Below are 22,704 nucleotides of genomic sequence, written 5' to 3'. Positions count from 1 at the left end.
TATAGGGAATTTTCCACCAGCTTTCAAACAGGCTGAATTTTACAGTGATGCCTTTTTATGACCCACAAAACCAAACAAGCCTATGTGCAACAAGATCAACAGTTTCTATATTCTAGTTTATTGGTGCCTGCAACCGCTGTGAGGGGGTAGGTGACACGCCAGATGATTGACAGCATGATTAAACTTTGAGTATGTGATGCATTTGACAGTTAAAAGTAAGCAGGATGAGATTGTTTCGTCAGAACTTACACATTTACAGAACAAGATCAACAAAGAGTTAAAATATTTGCTTTTGCATTCAACTTCACACGAAATGAAAGTTCCTTACTGGAGCTTTAATGTCAGAATACTCAAGATCAGTACAGTGGTGTAACTTGTAGGCCGAGTTAGGACTCTCTCCTGATTTTACACAGTATTTGGGGGGTTACCCATTCCAGCAAATATCATTATTCCAGCTATTGTATCATGTGTTTGTAGAAAACATCTATAAATTAGTTTGTGCACTGTAAGTTATTCAGTATTTAAAGCTACTATAGGGAATTTTCCACCAGCTTTCAAACAGGCTGAATTTTACAGTGATGCCTTTTTATGACCCACAAAACCAAACAAGCCTATGTGCAACAAGATCAACAGTTTCTATATTGTAGTTTATTGGTGCCTGCAACCGCTGTGAGGGGGTAGGTGAAACACCAGATGATTGACAGCATGATTAAACTTTGAGTATGTGATGCATTTGACAGTTAAAAGTAAGCAAGATGAGATTTTTTCATCAGACATTACACATTTACAGAACAAGATCAACAAAGAGTTAAAATATTTGCTTTTGCATTCAACTTCACACGAAATGAAAGTTCCTCACTGGAGCTTTAATGTCAGCATTGGGGTTACCAGTTTCCTGTAACTGTAAGCTAATACAGGAAACGATTACACTCCAACAAATATCATTAGAGTGTTTTTATTGAGTGTTTCACAAGCTTGCATCCTCCAGCCGCTGGATTGGCACGAATGAAGTCTCACATCCCCCCCTCGATCTTTGACTTAACTCCCTCCATCTTTCTCTCTCAGTCTTTTGCTCTCTCAGTCATCTGTTAACTCGTTTGGCTGTCTCTCCCTCCCCCTCCCGCCCCCCCGTCCTCCCCGTACCAAGCTTTATTCTGTCAGCACCAAACAGGACAGTGAACGATGGGGCTCCGGATCGAATTTGTCACCGTTCAAGGCTGCCAGCTCTCGACAGAGAGGGAGGGAGGGAGCCTGCGCGTGCTTTATGTCTCAGTCTTCTTAAATACAAGCTCCCCAACTGCTGACCCATCTGTCTGACCAACTGAGCGAACACACACCAGCAGTCGACACAGACTCACTGTCAGCAGTCCTCGTGTGCTGTGTGGGCATGCACTCACACTTCCATTATTTCAGACTTTGCAGTCTTAATTAACCTTTTCTGCAACCTTTCTGACGACACATCCGATACAAGCCGCTTAATCTGAGTAATTCAGGGGTTCAACATTTCACTCTCTGCTCTGCAGGCGGACTGTTGTAGGGATTCTGCAGAAACACTGATGTGCAAACTGTACATGCGTCTTTATCTGGTGAGGCTGGTTGAATGCTGCTCACTAATGAGGCACTGTGGAAGGACAAGGGATCAGATTACATGTGAAAATACTCAGTTGGGGTTGTGGTATTCCCGCTCGCTCTCCTCGGTGCTCAGTCACACTTTGCGAATGTCCAGGAGAGGAACTGAAATCATCGTCCCAGTCCTCGGTCTACATTACATCATCTTGAATCTTCAAAGTGAATCGTTGAGGATCTACTCTTTTGCAGGCGAGTCCAGACACGCCAGGATTTGATATGCTGGATTTTTTTATCAGATCTCTTTATGCCAATAAACAAAGTGCATCGTTTTAGTTCCTTGGTAAGCTGAGTGCATTAGTAAACAGAGGATGGGGGATGATTATGTCGCTGCTTAAGATAGAAAAATCAGTTTTGAGATTCAGGAACCTTGAACTGAAGTCTTTCATTATCACGTCTCAGACCTGTGATTTCACACTGAAGGTGCTTCAGAGATGTGAAACTGCCCAAAGGCAACATTTGCCACATTGAACCCCAGAACATCACACCAAGAAAGAACATTTTAAATGTTGTTTTTTACATTAAAAGTCTCATTCTCTAAAAAAAAACAAAAAAAAAAAACTGATAAACTTGCTTGCAATACTTATTATTTTCAGTCGATCAAAGGTGGATCCCAAAGCTCAATCAATCATCATTTATAAAGCGCCAAATCCCAACAAACGTTATCCTCAGGCTCTTTCCAAACAGAGCAGGTCTAGACCGTACTCAACGTTCTATTATCAACAAAGACCCAACATCAAGACCGGATTTGATCCAGTCCCATCTTCCAGACAGGACTCAGTCTGATCTCATCTTAATCCACCATGAGCAAAGCACTTTGCAGCATTTAGCAAGTTACAGTGGCAAGGACAAACTTCCTTTAACAGGCAGAAACCTCCAGCAGGACCAGACTCATGTTAGACACACATCTGCTGAGACCGTGTTGGAGAGAGGGATAGAGCGAGGTGAAGAGAGAGAGAGAGAGAGAGAGAGAGAGAGAGAGAGAGAGATGATAGTGGAGAGACGGATAGTAGTAGTTGTAGCAGCTGGAGTCTGGCATGTCCACAGCAGCAGAGATCCAGAGGAACCTACGAGACAAGGGAGCTCAGGGACTCCAGAAAGGTCTATGGTTAGTAACTTTAATGGGACAGGAAGAGTTAAAGTGAGAGACAGGCAGAGAGAGGAGAGAGAGGGAAAGACAGGATCCCAGTGTGTCAGTCTAAGCCTATAGCAGCATAACTAAGACCTGGTCCAAGCCTGATCCAGCTCTAACTATAAGCTTTATCAAATAGGAAAGTTTGAAGCCTACTCTTAAAAGTAGAGAGGGTGTCTGCCTCCCAGACCCTGACTGGTAGATGATTCCAAAGGAGAGGGGCCTGATAACTGAAGGCTCTACCTCCCATACTACTTTTAGAGACTTTAGGTACGATGAGCAGGCCCGCATGTAGGGAGCGTAGCAGAGCACTTTGCAGCATTTAGCAAGTTACAGTGGCAAGGACAAACTTCCTTTAACAGGCAGAAACCTCCAGCAGGACCAGACTCATGTTAGACACACATCTGCTGAGACCTACCGTGTTGGGGTTTGAATGAGGGATGGCTCTTAACTGCAGTACTTACTGCCCTGCCATATTAAGTGGCGTCCCAAAGCTCTTAACGCTGCTTAGAGGACAGGAGAGAGGATGATGAGAGAGGACACACGAGAGCAGCCTTCATGGAAGTCTATTTCGCTGACAGACACGCCTCTTTATCGAACATCACTCACTGATTGGACGCTGCAGTGGCTCAGACTTCTCTGAAAACAGTCCGACGCCGCTTCACGTGACGCCCAGGAGGAAAGGACGTCTCATGTATCTTAAAACAAATCTTCCTTGTTTCCTCTCTCCTTCTCTTCATTTTCTTGCGGTAGGGACTAACGGCCAAAGTCCACCAGATCCATGTCAGGTCCATCTCTGATCCGTCACAGCTCTGGATCTGATAGGTTTCTATTCTAGTCAATGTGTTAACTTCCACTGGATCCGCTCCGTTGTGTTCTGGCTTTGTCTCTGATCCGATCAGATACACAAGACTTCTATTTGTGCCGGATGCCGGAGCACGACGCATCAATCTCAACAGAGCAGATGGAGTGGGACAGGAAGTCAGGTTTCATTAATTTTCAGAATAAAACACTCTGTGTTATCACCAGATCGTATTTCACTGAACTACAACAACAAACCAAAGTCATGATGAGCGGAGCCAGGCCTGGAGTCAACAGGTCAGAGGTTTTCAGAGGACCAGAAAGACAACATGGATGAGGAGAGGAGGAGTAATGCGTCACTAAGGTTGGATCCTGAAGCTCTTAAATGCTGTTTCCAATCTCCTCTGCGGAACCGGAAGTAGTTACTGCCCTGCCATATTAAGTGGCGTCCCAAAGCTCTTAACGCTGCTTAGAGGACAAGAGAGAGGATGATGAGAGAGGACACACGAGAGCAGCCTTCATGGAAGTCTATTCCGCTGACAGACACGCCTCTTTATCGAACATCACTCACTGATTGGACGCTGCAGCTGCTCAGACTTCTCTGAAAACAGTCACACGAACCGACGCCACTTCACGTGACGCTCCGGAGGAAAGGGCGTCTCATGTCTCTTTGTTTCCTCTCTCCTTCTCTTCATTTCCTTGCATCTCTAGTGGGAGGGACTAACAGCCAAATTCCACCAGATCCATGTCCGGTCCGTCTCTGATCCATCACAGCACCAGATCTGAGAGGTTTCTATTCTAGTCAATGTGTTAACTTCCACTGGATCCGCTCCGTTGCGTTCCGGCTGAGTCTCTGATCTGATCAGATACCTAGAACTTCTATTTGTGCCTGATGCCGGAGCACGACGCATCAATCTCAACAGAGCAGATGGATCGGGACAGGAAGTCAGGTTTCACCAAAACAAAATGAAAACATCCGGTTAATTTTCAGAATAAAACACTCTGTGTTATCACCAGATCGTATTTCACTTAACTACAACAACAAACCGTCATGATGAGTGGAGCCAGGCCTGGAGTCAACAGGGCAGAGGTTTTCAGAGGACCAGAAAGACAACATGGATGAGGAGAGGAGGAGTAATGCATCACTAAGGTTGGATCCTAAAAACGCAGCTTGGAGGACAGAAGAGAGAGGACAGAGGAAAGTAATTGGAGGAGCGCTGAAAGAGGATACACGAGTACAGCTTTCAAGGATGTCTTTTTGCTGACAGACACGTCCCCTTATCGAACATGACTCACTGATACGCTGCTGCAGCTCGGACTTCTCTGAAACTTCACATCACCTGAGTTTAATGCAACATAAAAGACAGACCTTAAAACAGTCACATGAGCTGAAGTCGCTTCACAAATCTTCCTTGTTTCCTCTCTCCTTCTCTTCATTTCCTTACTTCCCTGGTGGGACCAGGACGCAAGTGGAGGAATGCGAGGATAGAACTTTCAAGCTTTGGGATCCACCCCAAGTCACACAGCACCTACGCCCTGTTAGAGGGCGGCCATATTGGAATGATTGACAGCCTTTAGAGGAGAGCAGATCAGAGATTTCAGTGTCAGTGTTTCATCGCAGCTTGACAAAGTTAGAGCAGCAGACTCTGGACACGTGCATCGTGCAAACTGCTCTGCACACAAAAGTAAAACACAAGTCCCCGCTTCACACTCTTCCATCAATTACTGCTCATCTTGTTTTGCATTTTAAAGCAGCTGTTGTTTAACGGCAGAGTATATTAGCTGATAAAGAATTGGAGAAAATAAGAGCGATTTAGTCGTTAGTTAATCTCGGTCAGCATTTTCTGCAGCGTTAAAAAAAACCTTTGTGGAACAGACGTAAGCAAATGAGTCTGCAGATAAGTTCTTCCCTCATTTAAACAGCGTGAGCAGCTGGATGATATACCGCCCTGCTGCGGAGGATGTAGTGCGCTTTGCACATCCTGTTTTTAATTACCTCCCCCGTCATTCTTCATTCTTTGAGTTATCGTCTTATTAAAAACAATCAGGAAGACTTCTGGACTGAGATGTCAGGCGGTCCGGACTTAGCGTTGGTGTTATTGTTGGTACTTTGTAAAACCCACTGAGTCCATCGATCCTCCCAGAGTCCCCAGGCTCTGAGTTTTCTGTGGCTCCAACAATTTAGCTCCTCATTAGGAGCCCGAGTATACTTCAGGGCTCATTGACCGCCTGCCTCAGGGTGAGTTTTGTTTTTCCAGATCCGGTGCACCTCCAAATCAGTTTCCCCTTCTCTAATTAAGTTTTCATATGATAATAAAGTGCGACTCGTCCGAGCCCTGGGGGACGGCAGCAGACTCCATAACCTCTTAATGGCTTAATGAAAAACAAGATGAGGCTGTCTTCCCTTCATCCTGCGAGGCGAAGACGCTTTCTGAACAATACTTATTTTGCATTCGTCGATTCCTGACATGTTTCTGTTTCCACTGAAGGTTTCATGATGGCAGCGATCAGCCGCAGCCGCCCTCCCACGTTCCCCCCCTCACACACACACACACACACTCACACACACACACACATCGTATTTTAATGTTTCCGTCTGTCAAGTGGTGTCGAGATGAGTTGTAGGCTGGATATTGTTTTTCTGTGGACGGTGAGCCGCTGTGTTTCCAGTAATTGAACATAAGGCTCTCCTGCACAGGCCAGGAAGTAATGGGTCCAGAATGTAATACAGCGAGCAAGGCAGCAAAGAAAATATTTTCATCTCCCCCTCTCGTCCCTCATCTTTTTTTCTTTCCTGTATTCTCAAACTTCTTTCTGCTCCACCTGTCGTTTTCCTTCACTCCTTTTTTGTGCTTTGGTTTCATTTTGATATATATTTTGGTCTTTTTACACCTTTATTGATAGAGGGAGAGGACAGTGGATAGTGTAGGAAACTGGGAGAGAGTGGGGGAATGACATGCGGGAAAGGAGCCACAGGCTGGATTTGAACCCGGGCCGCCCGCTACATGGGCGCACAACTTAACCAGTAGGCCAAGTCTGTGCCCTTGGTTTCATTTTAAAGGTGACATATCATGCAAAATTGACTTTCTAATGGTTCTTTACCTGAAATATGTGTCCCTGGCATGTCTACAAACCCCCCGAGAATGAAAAAAATCCATTCTGCCCCTGTTCTGATTTCTCCACCTTTCTGTAAATGTGTGCTGAAACCAGCCGTTTCAGATTCAGTGTTTTTGTTACGTAACAACAATATCCGGACTGTAACAGGAAGTCAGAGCTCGGAGCTTGTTCAGCCCATAGACTGTATAAAATACAACTCAACCCCTCCTCCGTTTTTCATTACCTGCACACATGTGTGCTAACAAGGAGCTTAGGAGGGAGGCATGCTAGTTGTAGGCTGTCTTAATAAACAGAAAGGTCGGTTTGACTCCCCACGTCTGCAGATTTGAAGATCTAGTGGATGATTTTTATTTGTCATGGATAAGTGCTAGCGCTAGTTAGCATAGCTACATAGCTACATGTCCTAGCTGTAGCTGTGTACCAAGACACACGTTGACATACTGACAAATAAAACAACAAGAAACACTAAATCTGTGACCAATCCTTCAGAAAAGGTCCCGCTGCCTTTCTGGCAGAGGTCGGTTTGACTCCCCACGTCTGCAGATTTGAAGATCTAGTGGATGATTTTTATTTATCATGGATAAGTTCTAGCGCTAGTTAGCATAGCCACATAGCTACACGTTCGTAGCTGTGTACCAAGACACACGTCGACATACTGACAAATAAAACAACAAGAAACACAGAATCTGTGACCAATGGTTCAGAAAGGTCCTGCTACAGGCGCCTCTCCGTCAGGATCCGATTCTGGATCAGATTCAGAGGGTTGAAGTAACGCGATCTCTGAGCAGCCGTGTATATTCAGCCAACATGTAAACATTAGATCAACGTGCTGTACAGCCGAGGCCACACCCACTTCCTGAGGGGGCGTGGTCAGAGGGAAAACAGACCGTTCTGAGGAGGACTGAAAAAGAGGGTTTTTCAGACAGACCAAAATCTGATTTCAAAGTGTTTTTTTGAGCATAAACTTTAAAGACATGTTTTGGGGACCTCTTAGACCAATATATGTTGATGAAAAAAGCGTGATATGTCACCTTTAAAGCTCTGCTACGCTACAGTGTCTCTGTTTATGTACCTGTAATGCCATGAAGAAGGTTTTCAGGCCATGTTTAAATATGCATTAATCACATTTACAGTAACTTTATTTTAACCCTATAACGCCAGGTGTATCATATTTGATACATCAGTTTCTGAGACCTCTACATCATCAGTGTGATATACTCTTTCAGTAAAAACCTGACATATACAATCAGATACATACAGTGCACGGATAATCCACCAGGTGTGAGTAACTCATGCACTAGAACAGGGGTGTCCAAACTTTTTTCAAAGAGGGCCACATTTGATGTTGTCAGAGTACCTCAGGGCCAGTGGCTCCTACTGGGACTTAGTAATCATAAGAGTTATATATGAGATGTCTATTCAATAACAATTATTTTACATTTTTTCTCAATAAATCAGTAACTAGGTAGTCCTCAGTTCTCCACAAGCCACGTATACATTAGCAAACTTTGTCTTCTTCTGGAGGAAAATGGTCGGGCAATGTGGGAAAAATATTGTCTCATTATTTTCCTATGGCAGGATCACAATCTGGATTTCATCACACTTCTTTTTCATGTTGTTTTTAAGACTTTTCTGACCAGCAGACAACAATTTAAGAACTAAACAAATATTTTCCTGCATTCTGAACAATTTTTAAGCACCAAATTTTGCCTTTTCTGCACAATTTCATAATTTTGATCTTGTCTGGTGACCTCTTTTGTGTCTTCTGAACTTTTAGTGTTCATCAAGAACATTTTCACATCATGATGAAAACATTAATTTGAAAACCTGTCAACTTTAAGAGTTCTTGTGTTTCTTCTTTATTGCCATCTTGCAGAATTCCCCGTGCTTTGGCTTTATAAAAGTAGTCCATATGAAGCTTTTTGAGATGTTTCTGGATTGACTTTAGTTTTGTTTGTGCGCTTGAAGGAAACTGCAAATGTACAGATGATTCAGAAGGTGATTAATTTCTGTGCTATAAACAACACAATTTAAGATGGAAGCTTGGGGGCCATAAATAAATGGACCTTGGGCCGCGATTGGCCCCCGGGTCGTACTTTGGACACCCCTGCACTAGAAGGACGTCACTTGAGACATCCAACATGGCAGCTGTGGATCAGAGACCCACCCAAACTTTTTTCAGGGATATTTTTACCAACTTTGAAAAAAGTTTGGGTGAAAAAAACTTTCAAATTGTTCCTGAAACTTCAAGAGGAATACTTACTGGATTGATGCTAAAACTAATTAATATTTCATTACTTAATCTATAGCCAGTCATGTTGAAAATGTGTGTATCAAAATTGATACAGCAGGTCTATAAGGACATTTATTTTGCAAACCTGTCAATCATAATTTTATTACATTTCATACATTATTCATTATGCAACATACAGTCTTTTTATTATTTAAGAACATGTTTAAATGACATTAAAAGTAGAAATGGAGATATTTATAACGTATATTGTATTTTAATATATGTAACCTGCTGTATCATGATGATTGATGACTGGCTGAATGTTACCATGACTCCCTAGTAAATAATTATCTTTTGCTCATTGAATTCAACTAAAAACTGAACAATTCAGAGAAGAAATATACAATAAATATGTTATTTTTGTTTTGTAGCAGATGCAAACAATAGGTATGACTTTGTCCTGCAATACGGGAAAAAAAAATTCTATGTTTGAAATTACTCTGGGAAAAATTTGAAGGAAACTCAAAGTTTAATTGGCTAAAAATGTTGATTTTATTTGTTTTAGTTTGTTAAAAAAAGAAGAAACTTTGAGCAAAAAATGTGCACCAAAATGCCTGATGTATCAAATTAAAACTCAGGTCCAATAGACACTCAATTTTCAAATAATTTTCTGGCAATTATTTGATGGTTCAGGCTTTTCGGGGTAAATAGGGTTTTTACTCCACTTATAGAGATGAACACATTCAAAGAACCTTTGTCAAACTAATGATCTCAATGAAAGATTTATAATAAAACTACATTTTGAAATAAAAACACAACACTGTGGTTGGAGAGGCTCTCAGTGAAGTTAGATATCTGCTGCTCTGCTGACCTTCACCTTAATTTTAATGCTCATCTTAACAAGGTCGTAAGTACTTCATTTTATCATCTTAGAAATATTGCAAAAGTCAGACCTTTTTTAACGCAGAAAGATGCCGAAATTTTAATTCATGCTTTTATTACAAGCCGCATTGATTACTGTAACTCCCTTTTTACAGGCCTGCCCAAAAAATCTCTCAGAAAGCTGCAGCTTGTTCAGAACGCTGCAGCTAGAGTTTTAACGAGGAGAAAGAAAACTGACCACATAACTCTTCTTTTAAAAACTCTGCACTGGCTCCCTGTTTCTTTTAGAATTGATTTTAAAGTCATTTTACTTGTTTTTAAAGCTCTTAACAGCCTTGCTCCTCCATACATTACTGATCTCCTGTCATTTTATGTTCCAGCCCGATCACTGAGGTCCTCGAATGCTTCCCTTTTAAATGTTCCTCGTGTGTCTCACACAGGTACAGGCCAGAGGGCTTTCTGTTTTTATGCCCCTAGGCTGTGGAACTCTTTGCCTCTGGACATGAGAACGGCGAGCTCTCTGGGTGTTTTTAAAAGTAAACTTAAGACTTACCTTTTTAATCTAGCTTTTAATGTGAAGTAATTTATTTTAGCCCTGGACTGCATTATCATTATTATTATTATTTTTATTATTATTTTATTATTTTATTATCATTTTTATTATTTTCATCATTATTATCTAAACCATTGTTTTAACATGTATTTATTTATCTTATTTATTTATTGTGTTCACCTGATCTCGTTAACTCTACCTTATTTTTAACTTTTATTTCCACTCGTACTTATTTTATTAATTTTACTGTGTTGATTTTCTTTTCTTTTTTAAGTATTTCTTCTTTTTTCATGCCTTCTATAATTCTACCATTGCTGTTGTTTTCTTACTGTCTGTTACTCTGTGAAGCACTTTGGGCTCCATGTTTCTATGTATGAAAGGTGCTATATAAATAAAGTTGAGTTGAGTTGAGTTCACCCTCCTCCTCCTCCACGCTGTCTTCTGGGCGTCTTCCTCCTCTCTCCGTTCCCTCCTGTCTCCGTCAGAAATCTCTGCAGTGAATCTAAAAAGTGTCGTCTGTGTGTCGACATACAGCCGCTCTCTGCCCCCGCAGAGGATCAGGCCTGTTTGTTTATCGTAGAGTATAATTTCTTTGATGCTCGACCTGCATCCCCCCTCAGACAACCTTTTCACTCTCTGTTTGTGTTTCTCTTCAGTGCTCCTGCCGTAAGGACATGGTGAAGATCTCCATGGATGTGTTTGTGCGCTGCCTGCAGCCAGATCGCTACGAGCTGTGGAAGCAGGGCAAAGACGCCACGGTGCTGGATCACCTTAAGGCCACGGTGCTCAGCAGCCCTGAGCTAGAGCGCTGGAGGCAGGATCGTGTAACCATGCGCGAAAACCTCCTGAGGAGGTAAGAGATCAAACTTCCCGAGTCGTGTAAAACCTCATGATCACAAATCTGCACGGTAAAGAATTTGTTGCAGGGGTTGTATAATTTCCTAATCTTTCGTTCTCCACCTCAGGGCCATGCAGAAAATGAAGCAGTTCCGTCGTCTGAAGCTGGAGGAGGTGAAGGTGCTGGCTGAGGATGGCATTGAGCTGAACGCGGCTGAATACCAGCGCCAGGTGGAGGAGCGCGAGGCCCAGCGGAGGCAGGAGAGAGAGGAGCGCTTGGCCCGAGAGGCGCTGCTGACCCTCGAGGCTATGGAGCGCGAGGAGCAGGAGGCTGCTGAGGCGGCCGCTAAAGCTGCAGAGTTTCCAGCTCCAGAGGGTGAGAGAGAGAGGGCAGGTTGTTTGTGTTTGCACTCACAGAACAGGAAGGTTTGTCCACAGGGTTAACGTGGACGCTTTCAAAACAACACATTTGCTTTATTTTCAATAAGCAGAGTGACTCCAGATCCTCTTTAACCTTCTACAGCTGAGGGTGGAAGTATCTGCTCAGTATTCCACATTCAAAACTCATCTGTACCTCCTTTTTCTGACTTCTCATGACAAACATGAAGCATAGTAGACTGTAACAACTCTCTTCTTCTGTTATTTCTTTATGCAACTCACGTGCAAATTCAAAACTTTCACACTGACGCACATAACAAAAAAACGCCTGATTCTGCTCTCTGTGTTTTTTCTTACAATCGCTCTGTCATAGTGGTTTTTGAGAGCTAACTATCCCCCCTTCCTTTCTCTCTGTTAGCTCAAGAACTGGACACCAAACCCCCGAACTTGTTGGAGGACTTTGAGAAAAAGAAGCAGAAGAAGACAAAGAAGGCGGCAAGCGCCATGGTCGGGTTTCAGGAAGCATTCGAGCAGTTTGCGACATCCAATGGGAAGAATCCATCCAACAGCGTTCCCACTCAGGAGGAGGTGACCCCTTTCATCCCAGCAGACACCAAACCGGATGTGAGTGTGACCGTCAGTGGCGGCCCCTTCATCCTTCAGTTTAGCACGTAGTGTACGATGAGTTAGACTCAAGTTTCTGCAAGTCCTGTTAAAGTTGGGTCATGAATCCTGCAGGTTTGGGACCCTCAATCATCAGACTGTGCAGACTCACTTTTTTTGATGCAAAGACTCGCCATTTATAAAGTTGTGGGCCCAAACAAGTAGCGCCCGGAGTGAGCAATGGCCGGATATAAGAAGTTAGCTTAAGTATGAATTATCACACTCCTGAGGACTTACCGTGAAACACGTCCTTCACAGGAAGTCCCTAAGTCCTCGTGTTTATCAAGGCGACACACACAGACTGTTCTTAAGCTGTAGCTGCTGTCATTAACACTACAGGAACATCACTCACTCTGATCTGAAAATAGAGTTAAAGCTCTACATTTCAAACCTCTGGAGTTACACATGACACATATTAATAAGGCACAGCAGAATATATCATATATCAGATACATCCCCAGAGAGAAATCACAATATTCGGCTGATAATGAATGTGATCTCACGTAATTATTATTTTTTGATTATCAGGCGTGTTACTCCAAGATGAAGATGCTAACGGAGGTCAAAAAGAGTCGCCGTCATCCTCTCAGCAAACCGCCCATGCGCTCTCCGCTGTCCCTCGTCAAGAAAGAACCATCAGGTGATCAAGGTTCGTTTCCTCTCACACTTATTTACATGAAGTTTATTAAACATGAAGTTTATTAAACATGAAGTTTATTAAACATGAAGTTTATTAAACATGGAGTTTATTTAACATGAAGTTTATTAAACATGAAGTTTATGAAACATGAAGTTTATTTAACATGAAGTTTATTAACATGGAGTTTATTAACATGAAGTTTATTAAACATGAAGTTTATTAACATGAAGTTTATTAAACATGAAGTTTATTTAACATGAAGTTTATTAAACATGAAGTTTATTAAACATGAAGTTTATTAAACATGAAGTTTATTAAACATGGAGTTTATTTAACATGAAGTTTATTAAACATGAAGTTTATTAAACATGAAGTTTATTTACATGAAGTTTATTAACATGAACTTTATTAAACATGAAGTTTATTTAACATGAAGTTTATTAAACATGAAGTTTATTACACATGAAGTTTATTAAACATGAAGTTTATTTAACATGAAGTTTATTAAACATGAAGTTTATTAAACATGAAGTTTATTAAACATGGAGTTTATTAAACATTAAGTTTATTAACATGAAGTTTATTAAACATGAAGTTTATTAAACATGGAGTTTATTAAACATGAAGTTTATTAACATGAAGTTTATTAAACATGAAGTTTATTAACATGAAGTTTATTAAACATGAAGTTTATTAAACATGAAGTTTATTAACATGAAGTTTATTAAACATGAAGTTTATTAAACATGAAGTTTATTAAACATGAAGTTTATTAAACATGAAGTTTATTAACATGAAGTTTATTAAACATGAAGTTTATTAAACATGAAGTTTATTAAACATGAAGTTTATTTAACATGAAGTTTATTAAACGTGAAGTTTATTAAACATGAAGTTTATTAAACATGAAGTTTATTAAACATGAAGTTTATTAAACATGAAGTTTATTAAACATGAAGTGTATTAACATGAAGTGTATTAAACATGAAGTTTATTAACATGAAGTTTATTAAACATGAAGTTTATTAAACATGAAGTTTATTAAACATGAACTTTATTAAACATGAAGTTTATTAAACATGAAGTTTATTAAACATGAAGTTTATTAAACATGAAGTTTATGAAACATGAAGTTTATTAAACATGAAGTTTATTAAACATGAAGTTTATTAAACAGGAAGTTTATTAAACATGAAGTTTATTAAACATGAAGTTTATTAAACATGAAGTTTATTAAACATGAAGTTTATTAAACAGGAAGTTTATTTAACATGAAGTTTATTAAACATGAAGTTTATTAAACATGAAGTTTATTAAACATGAAGTTTATGAAACATGAAGTTTATTAAACATGAAGTTTATTAAACATGAAGTTTATTAAACATGAAGTTTATTTAACATGAAGTTTATTAAACATGAAGTTTATTAAACATGAAGTTTATTTAACATGAAGTTTATTAAACATGAAGTTTATTAAACATGAAGTTTATTAAACATGAAGTTTATTAAACATGAAGTTTATTAAACATGAAGTTTATTAAACATGAAGTTTATTAAACATGAAGTTTATTAAACATGAAGTTTATTAAACATGAAGTTTATTAAACATGAAGTTTATTTAACATGAAGTTTATTAAACATGAAGTTTATTAAACATGAAGTTTATTAAACATAAAGTTTATTAAACGTGAAGTTTATTAAACATGAAGTTTATTAAACATGAAGTTTATGAAACATGAAGTTTATTAAACATGAAGTTTATTAAACATGAAGTTTGTTAAACATGAAGTTTATTAAACATGAAGTTTATTAAACATAAAGTTTATTAAACATGAAGTTTATTAAACGTGAAGTTTATTAAACATGGAGTTTATTAAACATGAAGTTTATTAAACATGAAGTTTATTAAACATGAAGTTTATTAAACATGGAGTTTATTAAACATGAAGTTTATTAAACATGAAGTTTATTAAACGTGAAGTTTATTAAACATGAAGTTTATTAAACATGGAGTTTATTAAACAGGAAGTTTATTAAACAGGAAGTTTATGAAACATGAAGTTTATTAACATGAAGTTTATTAAACGTGAAGTTTATTAAACATGAAGTTTATTAAACATGAAGTTTGTTAAACATGAAGTTTATTAAACATGAAGTTTATTAAACGTAAAGTTTATTAAACGTGAAGTTTATTAAACATGAAGTTTATTAAACATGAAGTTTATGAAACATGAAGTTTATTAAACATGAAGTTTATTAAACATGAAGTTTGTTAAACATGAAGTTTATTAAACATGAAGTTTATTAAACATAAAGTTTATTAAACATGAAGTTTATTAAACGTGAAGTTTATTAAACATGGAGTTTATTAAACATGAAGTTTATTAAACATGAAGTTTATTAAACATGAAGTTTATTAAACATGAAGTTTATTAAACATGAAGTTTATTAAACGTGAAGTTTATTATTCATGAAGTTTATTAAACATGAAGTTTATTAAACATGGAGTTTATTAAACATGAAGTTTATTAAACATGAAGTTTATTTAACATGAAGTTTATTAAACGTGAAGTTTATTAAACATGAAGTTTATTAACATGAAGTTTATTTAACATGAAGTTTATTAAACGTGAAGTTTATTAAACATGAAGTTTATTAAACATGAAGTTTATTAAACATGAACTTTATTAAACATGAACTTTATTTAACATGAAGTTTATTAAACAGGAAGTTTATTAAACATGAAGTTTATTAAACATGAAGTTTATGAAACATGAAGTTTATTAAACATGAAGTTTATTAAACATGAAGTTTATTAAACATGAAGTTTATTAACTTAAATCATATTTATTTCACCTGAAATGAACTTCTGTTGTTATATGTTGTTGTTATTTCTCATGTATTGTTATTGTAGGTAGTTTTTCTACTGTTAAGAGTCTTCTTTGGGCACTAAGTGCGCCCCATATAGTCTAGAGCAGGGGTTCCCAAACTTTTCAGCCAGTGACTCCCAAAATATAGATGCCAAAGACTCGCAATCCCCACTGTCCCTCAAAGTGATTTAATGTGTCTTCATTTAGCTGCTCTCCTACCTATATGAGCATGTGTCTGTGTTTCCTGTGTGTTATGAATGAACCTGCTGCTACTGATGCTTTAGATCATTAACTGTTCACTAACTCTAAACTTAGGAGTCATCTGGGAACAAAGAAAGGCAGAAAACTTATTACACTTTATATTTTCAAGGTTTAATTTTAAGGTTAGCTTCTATTTTTGTTAATATTTTTACTTTAATGGGTAAAATGTACAATTTTTAGATAACTTACAAACAAAAACATTCTTGAAGACATCTCACGACCCCCCTGGGTGTCCTGAGCCACACTTTGAGAACCCCTGCTCTAGAGGCTATAGTCCTTGTCACAGAGGTCCCAGGTTCAACTCGACCTCGAACATTTGCTGCATGTTCTCTACTCCTCACATTCTCTGTCTCTCTTCAGCTGTCTTATCCATTAAATGCCCCAAAAAATATGACTTAAAAAAACTAAAAACTAAACGTATCTTCCTTAATTGTAAACGCAACTCAACCCCTCCTCCGTTTTTCATTCCCTGCACACATGTGTGCTAACAAGGAGCTTAGGAGGGAGGCATGCTAGTTGTAGGCTGTCTTAATAAACACAAAGGTCGCTTTGACTCCCCATGTCTGCAGATTTGAAGATCTAGTGGATGATTTTTATTTATCATGGATAAGTGCTAGCGCTAATTGGCATAGCCACATAGCTACATGTTCATAGCTGTAGCTGTAGCTGTAGCTGTGTACCAAGACACACGTCGACATACTGACAAATAAAACAACAAGAAACACTAAATCTGTGACCAATCCTTCATAAAAGGTCCCGCTGCCTTTCTGGCAGAGGTCGGTTTTACTCCCCACGTCTGCAGATTTGAAGATCTAGTGGAGGATTTTTATTTATCATGGATAAGTGCTAAAGCTAGTTAGCATAGCCACATAGCTACATGTTGGTAGCTGTGTACCAAGACACACGTCGACATGCTGACAAATAAAACAACAAGAAACACTAAATCTGTGACCAATCCTTCAGAAAGGTCCTGCTGCAGGCGCCTCTCCGTCAGGATCAGATTCTGGATCAGATTCAGAGGGTTGAAGTAACGCGGGTCTGTGAGCAGCCGTGTATATTCAGCCAACATGTAAACATTAGATCAGCGGAGGCCACACCCACTTTCTGAGGGGGCGTGGTCAGAGGGAAAACAGCCTGTTCTGAGCAGGGCTGAAGAAGAGGGTTTTTCAGGCAGACCAAAATCTGATTTCAAAGTGTTTTTTTGAGCATAAACTTTAAAGACATGTTTTGGGGACCTCTTAGACCAATATATGTTGATGAAAAATATAAGCGTGATATGTCACCTTTAAAGGGGAAAATGCCCAAAAAATATGACCTTCCTTAATTGCAGACGCATCAACGAGAATAATTGCTTTTAAATGTAATTTGTAAAACTATTATGCATCTAAAGCCACCACTCCTCCCCCTTTTCCCTCTCTGTTATTCATCCTCCTCACCGTCCTCTCCGTCACGCTGCTTAAAACAAAGAAGAGTATTTTTTTTGTTTTTATTATCGATCTGAAGAAAGACAAACCAGCAGGACTAAAGCTCCCTGTGGGGATAATGAAATCAACATACGAGGCCTCTTTTCTCTCTTTTTTTCTTTTCATTTTCTGACTGACACGTATTGATCTGGGGATCATGACTTCCAATTACCTGCTTTCAAAGTCACTTAAAGTCGGGAGCAGGGGGGGGACAGGGGTACGGGCTCCACGTCTGTCCTTCAGAAAGGGAGGATGGTGCAGGGGAGAGAAGAAGGAGTTAAATGACGAGCCTGAGAGCGGTTCCTTGTGTCCAGGTTTAACAAACAATCTGGATCAGTCGCTTCAGGGCCTTCACTGTGAAATTGATCCAGACCCACAACAGCAAGTTGTGCTATTTGTGCTCATCATCCAATTATATCAGTAGTGCTGCTGTTGTTGTCTGGGTTAGATGGTGAGCTATTTTTGTCTCTTGGCAAGGGCTCCCTGATTAAAAGGATCCCTGTGCTTTTCTAAAAATGCCTCACATGCACTTCAGAGAACAATAAAATCACTCCCCATAATTAATCTCTCCAGCAGGCACGTCTCACTTCAGATTGTGGATGTTCTTTCTTTTTTGGAGCCGCACAACTTGAACACCTTGTATTGTCTCCCCGCAGAGCTGCCCTCCCCGATGCCGATGGACAACGACATGAAGAAGCAGGAGCATCTGTGGCAGAATCACTCCCCCAACTTCCTGGCAGAGAAAGCCTTTAATAACGCAGTGGCAGCTCTTCAACCACACTGTTCTATCTGCTCGCTCTTCTGTCCCTACGCAAAGGTACAACCACACTCTGCAGCAGGAGCAATCTGTGTCAGTGAGGCACTAATAACAAATTAAATAGTGGTGTTAGTAACAGTAGGTGCATTTCAATCAAGAGATCCAGGGTCTTTTAGCCCCCAGAACTACTTTACCCAGAACTAAAAGGTTCCTGTGCCCCTATTGTTGTCTGCATTTCGATTGTGTAAATCAGGCCAGTGACACATGGAGAAAAAACAAAGTAAATGCACTACACCACCAGACCAGTAGAGGGCAGTAACACAAAGAGGAATGCCATTCATCACAGATGACACCATAGAAGCAGACGGACAGGCAGGTATCATTATGAGCAACACAACAGTTAGCCTGTTAGCATGAAGAGACTCAGCTGGTCTGTTTTAGATGGTGCTATATTTCATCACAGATGGATTCACTGAATCAACACGTGAGAGGAGATAAGCACGAGTAGCAAAGACGTTTCAACACGGCTTTAAAATCCTTTTGAACTCAAAAATTGACAGAAAAAAAAAAATTTAAAAAAGAAATTTGACAAAAACATTTTGATTTTTTTTTGAAAAAAAAACAAAAAAAAAAAATTTTTTTTTTTTTTAATTAAAAAAAAAAATGTTGACGAAAAAAAATTTGAAAAAAAAAAAAATTTGACAAAAAAGAAAAAAAAAATTGACCAAAAAAAATTTGACAAAAAAAATTTGACAACAAAGTTGACCCGGAGCCTGTGGAAATAATAAATGTTCCTCAAATTTTAAATTGTGCTCCAAGGGCAGTAAAACATGGAAAAAAGTGAAAATGTTGCACCTGCGGTTAAAAACATGGAAAAGCAATGAATGAATCAACACAACAGTTAGCCTGTTAGCATGAAGAGACTCAGCTGGCGCTGTTTTAGATGGTGCTATATTTCATCACAGATGGATTCACTGAATCAACACGTGAGAGGAGATAAGCGTGAGTAGCAAAGACGTTTCAACACGGCTTTAAAATCCTTTTCAACTCAAAAAGCCGTGGCAGAGATCGGCCGGTGTTCTGGTTTAAACAGCGACCCTGTTAACTGGAGACTCTCAGCCGGATGCATCCCTCATAAACGTCTTTAGACGATCATTAAATATCTGATGAGGATGTTTTGAAATCTTAATAAAAACTAAACTAGTTTGCATTCCCAGGAACTCCCTCTGTGTTTCAACAGCTGTGTAAACTCCACAAACACTGACACGTTCAGATGAAGGTCTCCAGTTTACAGGGTCACTTTGAAAACCGGAACACCGGGAGGAGAGACGCATTCACGGTGGGCTGAGAGAAGACTACTGTTACAAGCTGCTAAATCAAGAGAATCACAGCTTCTTCTTTTGAAAAGTACACACACATACAAAAAAGATAGAACAAATAAAAACTAATGAAAGAAAGAGAAATCAAGAGAATCACAGATGGACAAAACAATGACTGGGAATGGTTTTTGGAAAAAGTGAAAAAAAAAATTGACAAAAAAAAATTTGAAAAAAAGAAATTAGACAAAAACAAAAATTGACAAAAACATTTTGAATTTTTTTTTTGAAAAAAAAAAAATTTGACAAGAAAAAATTTGAAAAAAAAAAATTCTGAAAAAAATGTTGACAAAAAAAAGTGAAAAAAAAAATTTGTCCTGAAAAATTTTGAAAACATTTTTTGACAAAAAACCCCAAAAAGATACAACAAATAAAAACGAATGAAAGAAAGTGAAATCAAGTGAATCACAGATCTACCCCTGAACTAAATTTAGACCCTGGGTCCACCAGGCGAAACACACATAGTTCAGGGGTAAAGTTCCTCCTTGTGGTTTCTGTGTAATCCCGTGATGGTCGGACTAACAGCGTCCTCTCTCTGACCTCTCCAGCCACAGAAAGACTTAATGAATCCAAATGAACCGCAGCGCCACTCCATCCCCCGTCCTGGCAGCCGCACCCGTCCACTGGTGTCCGAGATGTGCTTCAGCGTCAGCGCCGGCAACACCGAGCCGTCACCCACCAACTACAACACCGGAGAGGACGGAACCAGTCCTCTGCTGTGCTGCTCATCCTGCGACATGCAGGTCCACGCCAGTAAGTATAAAACTCTGAATCCTGCAAGAAAGAGTAACACTGTGGGAAAACAACACAGCGTGTCAAACTCTGTAACTGTGCAGTGCAGTGAAAAACACCTCGGGAGCGCTGTACTAGTAAAGGAGGTGGGTGTTTCCCCTGCATATATTTCTTTATGAGGCGCACAGTAAAAATAAATGGGAGCACAACACAGTGTTTACGCGCTGTTTATGAAAAGTCAACACTCTCACTGCTGCAGGAAACTTTCCACCAAAGAGAATTTAATTACAGCTTTTACGCTGAAGCTGATCCAGTCGCTGCGAGGAGCTCTGGGTTCACTTAAGGTTATTACAAGATCTCCTGTTTTTATGGAGTGACTTGAAAATTGAAGCTAAGAAGGATGCAGCTGCAAGAAGACAGTCAAAAACACAAACCTAATTCTCATACAGCGTGTGTCACATGACTCTTTCAGACACTTCCTGTTTATCGTTGTGTAGATGTTCAGTTTGATTCTGTGGTTCCAGCAGCTGCAGTGTTTGATTCCTCAGTCTCAGCCTGCACACACACACACTGACAGTCTTTACACACACACTCTGCGACTGTACTCTATTCTTTCCCCCATCTCTGTTCACTTCTCTCCGTCCCCGGACCCCTGAGAGTACTGTTTGGAAAATAGAAAGCACAGAGAACGAGACCACGACGGTGCAACAAGCTGTCAGCTCGATTCCCCCGGTGCAGCTCTGAGTGAAGCTCCTTGTTTTTTACAGTTTTTGACCCGGGTTAAGCTAGCTAAGGGGCTGCTAAAGAAACACAGAGACCTATCAGCACACCATGCACATCTGCAGTCCTTACATGCCCTGCTTACATCACCGTCAAGAAAGACAACATCCAAGAACATACATCTGAAATCATTAAAGATGACATATCACGCTTTTTTTCATCAACATATATTGGTCTAAGAGGTCCCCAAAACATGTCTTTAAAGTTTATGTTCAAAAAAACACTTTGAAATCAGATTTTGGTCTGCCTGAAAAACCCTCTTCTTCAGCCCTGCTCAGAACAGGCTGTTTTCTCTCTGACCACGCCCCCTCAGGAAGTGGGTGTGGCCTCGGCTGTCCGGCACGTTGATCTAATGTTTACATGTTGGCTGAATATACACGGCTGCTCACAGACCCGCGTTACTTCAACCCTCTGAATCTGATCCAGAATCTGATCCTGACGGAGAGGCGCCTGCAGCAGGACCTTTCTGAACCATTGGTCACAGATTTAGTGTTTCTTGTTGTTTTATTTGTCAGTATGTCGACGTGTGTCTTGGTACACAGCTACCAACATGTAGCTATGTGGCTATGCTAACTAGCGCTAGCACTTTTCCATGAAAACTAAAAATGATCCACTAGATCTTCAAATCTGCAGACGTGGGGAGTCAAAGCGACCTTTGTGTTTATTAAGACAGCCTACAACTAGCATGCCTCCCTCCTAAGCTCCTTGTTAGCACACACGTGTGCAGGGAATGAAAAACGGAGGAGGGGTTGAGTTGTATTTTATACAGTCTATGGGCTGAACAAGCTCCGAGCTCTGACTTCCTGTTACAGACCGGATATTGTTGTGACGTATGAAAAACACTGAAAACTGAAACGGCTGGTTTCAGCACACATTTACAGAAAGGTGGAGAAATCAGAACAGGGGCAGAATGGATCTTTTCATTCTTGGGGGTTTTTTTATAGACAGGGACACATATTTCAGGGAGAGAACCATTAAAAAGTCCATTTTGCATGATATGTCACCTTTAAGGACAGGTAGCTGTGTCTCCACCAGTGTTGCCAACTTAGCAACTTTGTTGTTATATAGCGAGTTTTCAGACTCCTCTAGTGACTTCTTCTGGTGTTAATGGAAACTTTTGGAGACTGATGTGAAAGCATGTATCGTTCTTACTCTACTCATTGAGCAGTGGATGCTGCTGTGAGCCCCTCCTAGCTGCAGTCAGAGCAGGAGGCTTTCACCTCTCAGCATCCAGACTGCAAATGCATCACGCTCTGTTTGGTCCATTTAGATAGTTAATGTAGATTTTATATAATAAACATGTAGAAAATGTTCTGGTTGCAAAATGTAATGTTTGACTTTGATTTGTTGTCGGCTCCTAAGTGTAGTTATAAACATATTTAAGGTGTTTTTTAACCTCTTTTTGTCTCTACTTCAACGTTTCTCGTCTCTCCTACAGCATCCATTACAATTCTAATTATGCAAATTAAGTGATGATGTCACTTTTAGGACAGCCAATAGCTACTTTCCTCACTGAGGAGTTGGCAACACTGGTCTCCACTTTGTTCTATCATCATTTTTCAGGACTTCACTTAGAGACATATGTTCATAAATGTTCTCATGA

General features: G+C 39.6%; 1 protein-coding gene across 1 annotated transcript in view; it reads left to right on the top strand.

Moving 5' to 3' along the window:
* kdm4b (lysine (K)-specific demethylase 4B) overlaps positions 1 to 22,704 on the top strand; it is a 108,750-nt gene that overhangs the window by 69,784 nt on the left and 16,262 nt on the right. Inside the window, exons 4-9 of the mRNA XM_034705403.1 lie at positions 11,001 to 11,197; positions 11,310 to 11,557; positions 11,978 to 12,183; positions 12,751 to 12,871; positions 18,113 to 18,273; positions 20,138 to 20,342. Coding sequence (XP_034561294.1) covers positions 11,001 to 11,197; positions 11,310 to 11,557; positions 11,978 to 12,183; positions 12,751 to 12,871; positions 18,113 to 18,273; positions 20,138 to 20,342 — 1,138 coding nt within the window. The remainder of the gene's footprint in view (positions 1 to 11,000; positions 11,198 to 11,309; positions 11,558 to 11,977; positions 12,184 to 12,750; positions 12,872 to 18,112; positions 18,274 to 20,137; positions 20,343 to 22,704) is intronic.

The sequence above is a fragment of the Notolabrus celidotus genome, chromosome 2 (assembly GCF_009762535.1).
Source record: "Notolabrus celidotus isolate fNotCel1 chromosome 2, fNotCel1.pri, whole genome shotgun sequence".
Lineage (NCBI taxonomy): Eukaryota > Metazoa > Chordata > Actinopteri > Labriformes > Labridae > Notolabrus > Notolabrus celidotus.
This window is presented reverse-complemented; position numbering and strand designations above follow the sequence as displayed.